An 11695-nucleotide genomic window follows, 5' to 3' on the forward strand; every position below is an offset into this window, starting at 1 on the left:
TATGGACTTTTGGTCATGCATCAGCAAAACCTTTTACCACTGCCCTCCCATGGAACATCTTTGTACAGAGATGGTGAAAATAGACCATTCAGATCATCCCTCAGAGATGGTTGCGTTTTCTGGGTGGCGTTATTTCTCAGATGCTGATGTCAACAGTATAGTTGACGAATTCGTGACCCTCTCTTCTGTGGCGCAAGGAGCACCATGTCTACAGGCACAGGTTACTATCCAAGTGACCTTGACGCAGGTATTGTGAAGAGATACATCAATCAAGTTGATATGAAGGACGATCAGTATATCTATGTTACTGTGGTGCCGGTGGGACATCAAACATCATCGGACATGCTGACTACTTCGGCCTCCATCTTGCAAGCTTCCGTTACAGGATTTCTGGGACATATGTTTAAAACTGCGTACGCAGTCTCCGGGCGGGTTTAGAGCCTAAGAGTCAGACAGATTTGAATTGGGCATACCATGAGCACCGAGAGAAGCGGGGCTTTCTCTGCTTCCGCAAATATTTATGACAATTCATAGCATTTAGAGCGTTGTAATGGTGATGCTGAATCAGGCAATCATGATTCATGACCATTTGTTACCATGATGGTGAATTAGATTTGCTCGAACGAACAACCGCGAACACAAATTCCGAAAATATAATTCACAGCTATTCAACCGGCTCCCTCGTCTTTTGAATTTGCGATGCTACCTAAACTTGACAACTATGATGGTCAGTCATAATGGTGACTGCGTGTAGTGAGCTCCGATGACAGGGACTATACCTTTCACAAATCAATTTGTTTCTTTGTGTGGTTCCATTATCCATTTTCATACATCCAGTGGTGCGCTTCACAAATAGTCGTACAGGAGTAGACTTGACCCTTGATATTTTCAGCTCGTGAAAGCGATTCAGGAGTTCATCGACATCACGGTCTATGTCTTGCTGAAATTCATGATTGATAGTATAATCAGGACACTCGTAAGTTGTGCTTCGCGCATTGCAAACATAGTATTCGGCCATAGGTTAGTTGGGCATCGTGAATCGTGGCAATTACTCACCAGCCCTAGCCAAAGTATCTTCCGATATCCAACAGAGTTCTGCCCTGAAACATCGCATAGCAGTGGCGAGCCGCCAGTCCCTGACTCCCTTGACCGATCAATTCATTTATGTGACTCCTTCCGAGGGCTTGTACACGTTTTGTGATCTGTGCATACATCTCTCTACTCATTTCTGGTGCCTGGCCAGCGTTTCCCAGAGTCATGTTCAGCACCCTAGAATGCTCCAGCTTCTTTCAGACATACATGTGAACGGCTTTCCGGTCAATACCATCCATTCAGTCCTATTCACGTAAAATCTCGTTGGCTTTGGAAGGAATGCATCTCCGAAAGAACTGTGTAGGCAGTAACGTCATGGTGTAATACAGTCATTGATATTAATCACGCTGTAAGCGGGTGCAAGGACTCATGCGCAAAAACTGAGGAAACAATAAGCAAAAGAGCGACAGATACAGAAGACAGATTACAAGACAGAGTGAACATGGCTTACGTAAATGTAACGAGAAACCTGCTGATCAGATTTGGAGCCTCACTTATGTAAGCTTGAATTCGGGGATCTGTATAACGCTGCGCAGTTATGTACTACAGTAATGTTGTGGGCACCGGCCTTAGCTCGGCAATGCCCGACATATTTGGGCCTCCAGAGAACTCGGAGTACTTTGGTCTTCTCTAAAACCCTCGCTTAATAGAGTATCGGTCGACGACAATGAATTGAGTGTCCAGGCTAACGGCACGGATAAAACCGAACCGAACAAGATTGGCATCGAGGGGAATTTGGCGTGAGGTAAGGTTGTACCTAGAACGAACCTGACGATAGTCAACTAGTCACCCCTAAGGACGATGAATACGTACGATGCGATGGCGGTGTGACTATGCAGATCTGTGGCTGACTCAGGTGTGGTGTGAGTAGAAATAATAATATGTTTATGGCACATATTCAAGTTGGATATCAAGCAAAAGTCTGCGACAGGACTAGCTCTCAAGCTTAAGCTGATAGGCTAACATTTACCGTTGAGATCTATTAGAAGACCTCAATTCTAAAATATTCTTAGCGTTTGGGACCTGCATGCAGGGCGGAGCTATGGCGCTGATCAACCTGCACCCGTGCCTAAACCTTACGCAAATGCCTTATAACTAAACTTGGCATTATGACCTTATAATGGCCCTTATGATTTTTCAACAGGAAGACGCGACGGCCTGCCTCAGAACGAAAATCGAGGAATGAGTTGCAACTCGTTTATACTCGTTGTAACTGTTCGAGCCTAGTCATGGTTGCCTCGATCGAGGTATGTCCTTACGTTACGCTGTTCGTACCTCAGTCAATGTTTCTCTTGTCCTGTGCAGCGGCAGCCGAAGTAACTCATATTCCGGAACGGTTATCATTCCGGGGCGACCCTGGTATGTAAAGCGATAAGACGTCCGCGTCAGTGCTCGCGAGTAGTCACCTTTGTATAAAGTTCCAATGGAACTTAAGGTTTCCTTGCATGAAGTTTTCCACCTTCTGACACAATCCACCTTCTGGGAGTACCATGGATCCCGAACAAAATCTACCTAAGTTGCCTTCCATCCCCATCGAGCACTCTTCTCAAGTTCAAGTTCAGCCTTCGGCATTATCACTCGGATTAACAGACAATGGGGATCGTCCACAGACTCAGTCATCGGCGACTGATCAGAAGCCCCTACTTGGCAAGGACAATTCAGAGGGACATTCCCCAGCTCGTGATCGCAATGATCCATATGTGGATTTTGAGCCTGTCCCTCGAGCTCCTCCAGCTACGAGAAGCCGGGACGGTCACATGATGCGTGGATTGTCGCGGCGAACAGTCGTAGAAGGCCAGGCTCCTAACCTTGGCTGGATAGTGCCCGTTGACGAGAAACCTCACGTTTGTGTTGCTTCCCCGTTTGATTTTGCATCAATTCTTAACCTGACTTTACAGCGACGGACCATAGGAGAGCGACTCGATCCAACTATCGCCAACGCGGAGAGGGAGAGGGAACAATACGCCATAAAAGGTCAGTCAAATTGTCAAATATTACTCATCTTCTGCTCGGTATGAGAGCACGATGAGATTTCTTATTTCTCTGTACATATTCTGATGGTGTTCTTTTTGAAGCAAGAATGACAGGCTACGCATTGAACATCGCGATAGGTTTACAAATTCTGCTTGGGGCACTTACTACGGGTCTTGCGGCGGCATTGTCCGGTAAGCAGGTTAGTTTGAAAGTGCATGGATATCATCTTACGATAAACTAACTCTCATATAATTCTAGGTTTCGTTCGGTATTTCTATTCTGGGTGCGTATCCACGTCCCCTACATTCAAAGCTCTCATAAAGACAGCACCTCAGGTGGCATGTCGACCTTAGTTGCTTCCTACCTCGCTCGGGCAAGGGGATCGAATGAACCAGAGTTATCCATCACTCGTGTGAAGGACCTGGATCATTTCCTAAGAGACTGTCTTGCCTTCAAAATGGACCATGGACACGAATATGGAACACGTGAAAATGGGCTGAATGATCGGCTCGAGTATCTTAGAAAAAGGTTCGAAGAACTTCTTGGGAATGCCGATGGGTAGGTCATCTTGCGCTCGCGTTACTATGCTATGTTGACACTCGACGATCTACTTTAGGCAGCGGAAGCTTTCCCCACCTGTTTGAGTTTGCTTCTGGACCTCCTTGAGGTTCAACCCCGCAAACAAGATGGCTGGTGTCAAGGCTGGTTTATGATAAGCGCAACTGTCCTAGTAATTTATCTACGAGCTGATATGTATAACTCCCTGAAATAGTATCCCACGTTACTTTGCCGTCCTAAAACATTCACTACAGATGGTATTGCTGGTGTTGAAAGCCTTCCTTCGCACTTATCCACCATATCGGAGAGGTGGTTAACCCCCTCAGAAATGCAAGTAGTAGTCCCAACACGCATCACAGCGCCACCCTGCAGAATGTGTCAAAGTTGAAGATGCCAATAGTAGCCTTCAATTTCTCTACCAAGGCGAGTCGAGTGCCCACCTTGCAATGATCGTAACGAAGACATAGAACAGAAACATCCCTGCTAATCAGTTGATGCGACCTGGACAGCGACACGATCACAAAACACCAGTCCGAAGGCTACCATAAGACCAATGTGGCACACAGGGGGTCGAGTGTGCGGCGTTAGATCCTATGCTGGTTCATCAGGAATGTGAGCTTCACCGTCACTACTAGCTTCAAGGCTATGGCCCTTATCCTATCGATACACAAGGACGGACGTCTGACCCTCCCACCGGTCATGTGTATAGGACATTTCATGTTCGGAAGTGGCAATCACGCGGTGACAGGAAGCGTTGGACAATCTGCGACCATGATAGGCAGCATGTTCTGAAGGCCAAATTGGTCGTCCGACGTGTTCATATCCGTGTGCGGATGTCGCAATAAGACTCCAAGGTCGGTAGAACTTGTTTAGGCAGAGCGGCTCGTGTGTAAAACCTCAGTCAGCCGTTCATGATGCGGATTCTTTTAATAAACAGCTGGGCGGAAATCCAAATTCCGGGCTCCCTCAAGGGGATGTCAGTGTTGACAGCAAGGACAACATCATGCAGTAAAGGGAAAGACTCGGACCTCGGACTAAGTAGCCAAACATCAAGGTGGTGAGAGACTGACTTTCAAATACAAAATCGAGCCCGCTCGCCGGAAAACCAAGGACTCCTGTACTAATTTTCTGTAGTTAATTGTTAGCTAGATACTTAAACTACGACTCGCAGTAGAGTCTTAGATCTTGCGCGGACGCATCGATCGGCGTCGCTAGACTGCAACTCGCTCGTGTACTTTGCGAGACAGTCTATCTCGGAAGAACGTGTTTTCATTCTTCTATGGGATCTGTTTATCCTGAGCTCTTCATAAAGACTGAATATCCATCCCGTGTGATGAATGAGCGTGCAATCGACGCCCACACGCAATTCAGACACTATTTATCACGGTCATCGCAAACTGTGTCTTGTCACTGCATAAAGTGTTGTGGCAGATCCGTGTTGCACAATTCATTCTTATTCGCGAATCGCGAGTGCACGATAAGAGCGATCACCTCTTGCTCCGAGGAAACACACTGGAAAATACAAATTGAAGTTCGGAGTTAGACGTACATATCGGGTAGGCATACAGTCTCAAAGTCTGGAATATCAAAGTCCTTGGCAACAGGTTGCGCGTGGCCGTGACTGAATGCTACATGCGAAGTTGTCAGATTTGTCTCAAGATTACGTCAAGAGAGGACACACGGGATTAATGATCATATGCCAATATGCACGAACACTATGCGCTGATCCAAGGGTATGTCCGTGTCACAGGCCAACAACTGGACCGCTCGGTGGAGCGCCCGGGCAGCTCGTTTGGAAGTCATCCTACCATCTCCGCAAAAGTTTTTGTAAAATTCTTCAACTAAGCGCTGCACAGTATTATCATTGACCTTCCATAATGTCCCAACGACGCTCTTAACCCCAGCGAATTGCAGGCCAGCCGCTAGGTGTATCACCTCGTCGGGCGTACTAAAGGTACCGACTGCGGTTTCACAGGCAGAAAGAAATGCAAATTCATGCTGAGATAGATCCATCTGTGTGATGTCGAGGAGCGAAAGTGGCTGGTCACGCATGAGAAAGGCTGACTTGAAGGGTTCGTCAAATTTCTGTGTCCCGTGACATGCGAGATGGAGCCAAGTATTGTTTCGCAATGCGCACAGTGCCCTCGATTTCGTGGCGTCAACACTGGTTATTTTGGAGAAGGAAACAGTTGGGGGAGGGGGTAAAAGTCTCCGCACCAATTCCAACTCAGGCTCCACAGCATCCAAAGTGAATAAGGCACCGGCTGGGCAATCCTGGCCAATGGCAACAAAGGGAACCAATGTGGACCTATCATGACATCCGCGAGCCTTGATCAGCGCGGTGAGCGATGGCGTATACGAAGAGATATACTGCTGTGAAAGGAATTTTCCATTTGCCCTGTACTCGCCAGCAGCATGCAACGGCAAGAAATTGAATAGAGACGTCGGGCACCACCATATTCGGGAACCTCGTCGCGCAAACCCGTTAAGATTCTCCACCACTGGGCAGACGACAACGTCCCACAGCTCTCTCAAAGCCTTGATCAGCGCTGACTGGTTTCCTTTAGGATCGGCCTCTTTTTCAACTGCCTTTCGGAGTGCGAGTACTAATTTGCCAAGTTTCTGCAAATCGGTAGGGAGTTGAATGCTAGTCGGAGGTTGCTTGTGCGGGACGATAATGGCATGGCAAGAGGATTCGCTTGCGATGAGCACGATGATAGGCCCATCACGAGCTGCATCTTGAAGATCAGAGAATAAGGGGGGAAGGAGGAAGCGAGAGAAGCCCTCGATCTTCCGGATTTCTTCTACAGTTCCATTCCACTCCTCCACTAGACGTCTGTACCGGGTTTCCTCTGCTTCTACATCAATTCTTGGGATTACTTCTGGATAGTTCGCGGGAGGTTTATCGAGGAGGGAGCTGAGTTCTCTGAATCTCCTCGTGAGGGCCACTGCATGATCACCGTGAGTTTGGAGGGTGTCAAGAGGGGTGCGGGGCCGTGTCATCTGAGTCCAGATGATAGTCCTGCCTTGTTCCAACAACTCAACAGCGTGACACACGTCACCACTACGAAGCGCACATGATGCAGCGTCCACAGCGAGTGTACTCGGAAAGTCCATCATGACCTTATGACGAGACGATATCGAAGCTGTCACAGACATGTAAGCGTCCAGAAGTTGCATAGAAGTTGCATAAGCCTCCAGTTGAGTACCATGTCTGTGAAGATCAGCACAGCGAACCCATAGTATGCTTGTCTGCAGGCGGGATAGCAAGCCTCCAGAGACAACATTTGCTGCGGCCTTGAGATGATAAAATGCAGCATCGAGACTGTCCGTGCATTCACCCACACCGGTGTCGTCCATCCCCGAATGATGGAGTGATATGTAGACCTTAAATAGCGACGTATGAACTGCTAATTGACGAGGATCATGTTGCGTCAACAGAGTCAATGCACAGCGTAGGTTCTCTCGTGACTTATCCAAGTCTTCGTTGTTGCCTCGTTGCTTAAAGCGGATGAGGGATTGGCTTGCAAGGTTATTTAAGAATGAGGGTCGATATCTGTGACCGACCGGACACAAGGCCAGGGCTTCCCTGTAAAGTGCGATAGCCTCATCTAAGTCTTCATCGTTGCCTCGGTGCTCAAATCTGGAGGAGAGTTGGATCGCAAGGTTATTCAATGTCCCAGACCGATCTTTGTGGCCGACCGGGCGCAAGGCCAGCGCTTCCCTGTGAAGTGCAATAGCCTGATCAAAATCTTCGTTGTTGCCCCGGCGGCGAAAGCGGATGGAGAGTTGGGCTGCGAGGTTGTCTAATGGCGTGGATCGGTCTGTGTGACCGACTGGGAACAAGGCCAACGCTTCACTGTAAAGTGCGATAGACTCATCCAGATCTTCGTCGTTACCTCGGTGGTCAAAGCGGGAGGAAAGTCGAGTCGCGAGATTATTTAATGATGTGGAGCGATTTTTGTGACCAACTGGGCGCAAGAACAGTGCTTCCCTGTGAAGTGCGATAGCCTCATCCAGGTCTTTCTCGTTGCCTCGGTGGTCAAAGCGGATGGAGAGTTGATTTGCAAGGTTATCCAATGCCCCAGACCGATCTTTGTGACCGACCGGGCGCAAGGCCAGCGCTTCCCTGTGAAATGCAATAGCCTGCTCCAAATCTTCCTCGTTGCCTTGGTGCTGAAAACGGGAAGAGAGTTGAATAGCAAGGTTAATCAATAGATCAGACCGATCTTTGTGACCGACCGGGAGCAAAGCAAGCGCTTCCCTGTGAAGTGCGATAGCCTGATCCAAGTCTTCGCTGTTGTTTCGGTGCTCAAAGCGGGCGAAGAGCTTAGTCGCAAGGTTACTCAATACTCCGGACCGATCTGGGTGACCGACCGGGCACAAGGCCAGCGCTTCCCTGTGAAGTACGATAGCCTCATCCAGATCTTGGTTGTTGCCTCGGTGGTCAAAGCGGGTGGAGAGTTGATTCGCAAGGTTATCTAACGACTTGGACCGATCTGCGTGACCGACCGGATGCAGGGCTAGCGCTTCCCTATGCAGTGCGATAGCCTGATCCAAGTCTTCAACATTGCCTCGGTGGTCAAAGCGAGTGAAGAGTTGATTTGCAAGGTTGTTCAATGCACCAGACCTATCTTTGTGACCGTCCGGGCGCAAGACCAGCGCTTCCCTCTGAAATGAGATAGCCTCATCCAAGTCTTCGTCGTTGCCCCGGTGCTCAAAGCGTGAGCAAAGTTGAATCGCAAGGTTATTCAATGCCCCAAACCGATCTGTGTCACCGACCGGGCGCAAGGACAGCGCTTCCCTCTGAAGTCCGATGGCCTCGTCCAAGGCTTCATCGTTGCCTCGGTAATCAAAAAGTATGGAGAGTTGAGTTGCGAGGCTATTTAAGGAGCTGGACCGATGTGGGTGACCGACCGGGCACAAAGCTAGCGCTTCCCTGTGAAGCGCGATAGCTTGATTCAAGTCTGCGTCGTTGCCTTTGTGGTTAAAGCGGGCAGAGAGTTGATTTGCGAGATTATTTAATAATGTGGGCCGATTTGCGTGACCAACCGGGTGCAAAGCCAACGCTTCCTTGAGATGTGCGATAGACTGATCCAAGTCTTGGTCGTTGCCTCTGTGTTTAAAGCGGAAGGAGAGTTGAGTCGCGAGGTTATTTAATGATGCGGACCGATCTGGGTGACCGGCCGGGCACAAAGCCAGCATTTCCATCTGAAGTGCGATAGCCTCATCCATGTCGTTGTCATTGCCTTGACGCTTGAAGCGAGTGTGCAGCATTATAGCCAAATTACTTAGTAATTGTCCTCGATAAGCATGCCCGATGTTGTAGTATCCCAGTGCATCATAATGAAGGGAGATCACTTCATCTAAGTCACGCGGTTCATCTATCTGCAAACACCGCTTTGCTCGTTGAACAAGTTGATTCGGCGATAACGGAAGCATCGATGCGGCGGGACCCTCTTGCCCAAGATCATTTGCATCGATTCTTCCAGCAGAATGCAGGGTGGATGTTTCGATTATGATCAAGGCTGCTCTGTAAATATAGCTGTTCGCATGACAGACATCCAGCACTTCGCTCAGTAACTCCGTAGCTGCATCAGCATCCGTTTGAGATCTCCGTTTCGCGAAGCGAGAGAGCAGAGCAGTGGCAAGATGGAGCTGGGTGATAGGTCGGTCCGGATGTTCAGTGGGACGTAAATCAAGTGCGTCTTGAAAAAGAGAGATAGGCATGTCAAGATCGAGGTATCTTCCGTGAGCTTGGCAACTAATAAACTTTGCGCTGGCTAGATTGAACAGTGCTGCAGAGCGGTAAGGATGATCCGTGGGGCAGAGATCCGAGGCCCGTTCAAAGTGGTTGATGGATTGGTCCAAATCCCTGCTGTTATGCATCCTGCGGTATCGTGCGAGAAGACGATATCCGGCATCCGTCTTCAGTGCTAACGCATCCATGTCGCGAGATGTAGACTGCACTTACAGAGATCAATATCAAAATGCCAGACTGCATTGATCACTCACAGTAGTAAGGGGGCAAAGTACTCCAGGGTCGTGTTCATCAGATAGTCGCTTCTCCAATGTCATGAGCAGTGAGGTACAAGCAGATACGACCTCCTCCTGCTTTGGCAGAAAAGTCAAGGCTGTGATACTCGTTAGCATCTGTCAGACATCATATGCAACTAACAATACTGACGAAGCGATTTTTCGCTGCGATCCAGTAATTCCCCAACGGAGATCTCAAATGTGCGGAGGAGTTCTCCATGACAGAACATGGGACCCGATTCAAATGAGGCATACACGCTAACCCGAACTTTAAAAGATGGCTCGCACGGCCTGGATTCTTTCTCAATACCTGCAGGACAGACGGAGGTAAGGACAACATACAGAAGAATGCGTTCATGCCATTCGACGACAGCTTGGTTTACGTGTACAGATTTATTGCTTGTCTGGTATTCAGCACCTTCAGTCTTGACCACTGCATGGAAGCCAGCAGGGATCCGTCGGAGACCAAGAGTGAGATCAATTGCACGGATGGCTTGAAGAAGATGGTCAGTACTAGCTGAGCGGAGATAAATAACACATGCCAGTAATGACGACTTGTTGCACTCCACTGACGTGTATCTCTCCCGGGTCTTGGATGTGTCCTGTGTGGCTAGACTCCTCACCCAAGGCTGGAAGGGGATCATCGAGTGGGTCCGACACGGAATCTGTGATGGGAAATCATGGGTACCACGTGTTGAGTGAAGGCAGATTGCACATACTACTACTAGTTCCGTTGATGGCGACGTGTAGCATTTCACTGATCACGAGGTCCGTGTCTCTCGGATCGTGGGGTTGTTCTGGTTGGCCTGGCTTCTCACCTAAGGCTTGGAGGGTATGGTCTGGCACGGAGTCTGTCGCGAAACAAAACAGGAGATCAATGACGAAACACAGTATCGCCAGAATTCCTTTGGAAAGTCATCTGTACGGGTCAAATGATGATAGACGTGAAACACACTATTGATGACAGCTTCTAGTGTCACGAGGTTCTTCTGGTCTGTGTCATGGGAGCGTTCTGGGTGGCTCGGGCCCTCTCCCAAGGGTGGAGGATCGTCATTAAAATGACCAGGGACGAATCTTGACATATGACTGAGGGGATAGATTCAAACTAACACCTGGAAATAAGATGTATGCTGGAGGCCACGAACATGCTGTTCTGATGGATTATAAGTGGGGCGATCACAGCATGCATGTGGCATCCTCATTAAGTTACAGTGGGCGTCAGCTTTGTATAGCAGGGGCACGTTGTAGGGGTGTGATATTGATAAAGCAACCGACGAAGCGAGAAGGCTGCGAGGCTGAAGAGCAGGGCACTTGTACTTTCGCAAGAATTCACATCTCCGAAGCCGCACTGCCTGAATGTCACTGCCGTCCTTGAGCTTCAACTTGGTGACAGACCATCCTACTGCTGAAAGTGCAACCCATCAATGACAAACGGCCGGATGGTTCCAAGGTTTGGAACTTTGCAATGCCAGGCCCAATGTTTCCAATGATACCCGCGGACAAGCTAGATCAACCTTACTTGGATGAAGATGGCCGTTTCTTCCCAGTGAAGTGTTCAACACTGCCACACAGCAACTTCAAATATGCACTAATGCCGTCAAGGAGCTTCTTCTCTCTGCCCAGTTGACATCACTTCAGTCAGAGTTGGCAGACATATATCATTAGATGAATGTCAATGAACAACGTACTACCAGAAACTACAACTTCGTCGTCACTGTACAAGTTACAGCAACAAAAGCGCATTGTTCACTTGATTCATGTCATTCTTCAAGTCGTACTTGCATCATCTCCAAATAGCTGGTATCAACGCTCTGATCATAAAGACAGTCGCTGAGGTATATGCTACGGAAGCGCTTGGAGAGACGGCGACAAACAAGGGTGACATACGGTATCGGATGAGAAGATTGTGTATACAAGGGAAGAAAAGTTGAAACCGTCCGTGAATGCAAATCGTCCGTTGTCGAGAGTAGAACCAGATCAAGTCCTTGAAAACGGTGTATGTGTACAGTAATTTTGAAGTCCATTATGATAGCTA

At 48.6% G+C, this 11695-nt stretch overlaps 2 protein-coding genes across 2 annotated transcripts; one reads left to right on the forward strand and one right to left on the reverse strand.

Annotated features, from left to right (window-relative positions):
* Positions 1–2582: 2582 nt before the first annotated feature.
* Positions 2583–3710, forward strand: EDB93DRAFT_1248371 (uncharacterized protein; the record flags this gene model as incomplete). Its single annotated transcript, XM_041452702.1, has 5 exons — positions 2583–3066; positions 3168–3265; positions 3325–3349; positions 3402–3624; positions 3683–3710. 5 exons carry the CDS (start codon positions 2583–2585, stop codon positions 3708–3710), a joined length of 858 nt encoding a protein of 285 aa, XP_041309702.1.
* Positions 3711–5125: 1415 nt separating this feature from the next.
* Positions 5126–9534, reverse strand: EDB93DRAFT_1202935 (CHAT domain-containing protein). The gene is made up of 2 exons (XM_041450960.1): positions 5306–9534; positions 5126–5252 (listed from the first exon to the last, which is right to left on the reverse strand). Exon 1 carries the CDS (start codon positions 9511–9513, stop codon positions 5317–5319), a length of 4197 nt encoding a protein of 1398 aa, XP_041309703.1. The 5' UTR covers positions 9514–9534; the 3' UTR covers positions 5126–5252; positions 5306–5316.
* Between the last annotated feature and the right edge of the window lie 2161 nt (positions 9535–11695).

The sequence above is a fragment of the Suillus bovinus genome (genome assembly GCF_016758785.1).
Source record: "Suillus bovinus strain UH-Sbo-P2 chromosome Unknown EDB93scaffold_14, whole genome shotgun sequence".
In the NCBI taxonomy this organism is placed as follows: domain Eukaryota; kingdom Fungi; phylum Basidiomycota; class Agaricomycetes; order Boletales; family Suillaceae; genus Suillus; species Suillus bovinus.

Excerpts from the sequence above, each read along its gene's own strand:
- EDB93DRAFT_1202935 (XM_041450960.1), bottom strand. The coding sequence starts at position 9,513 with ATGCATAACAGCAGGGATTTGGACCAATCCATCAACCACTTTGAACGG.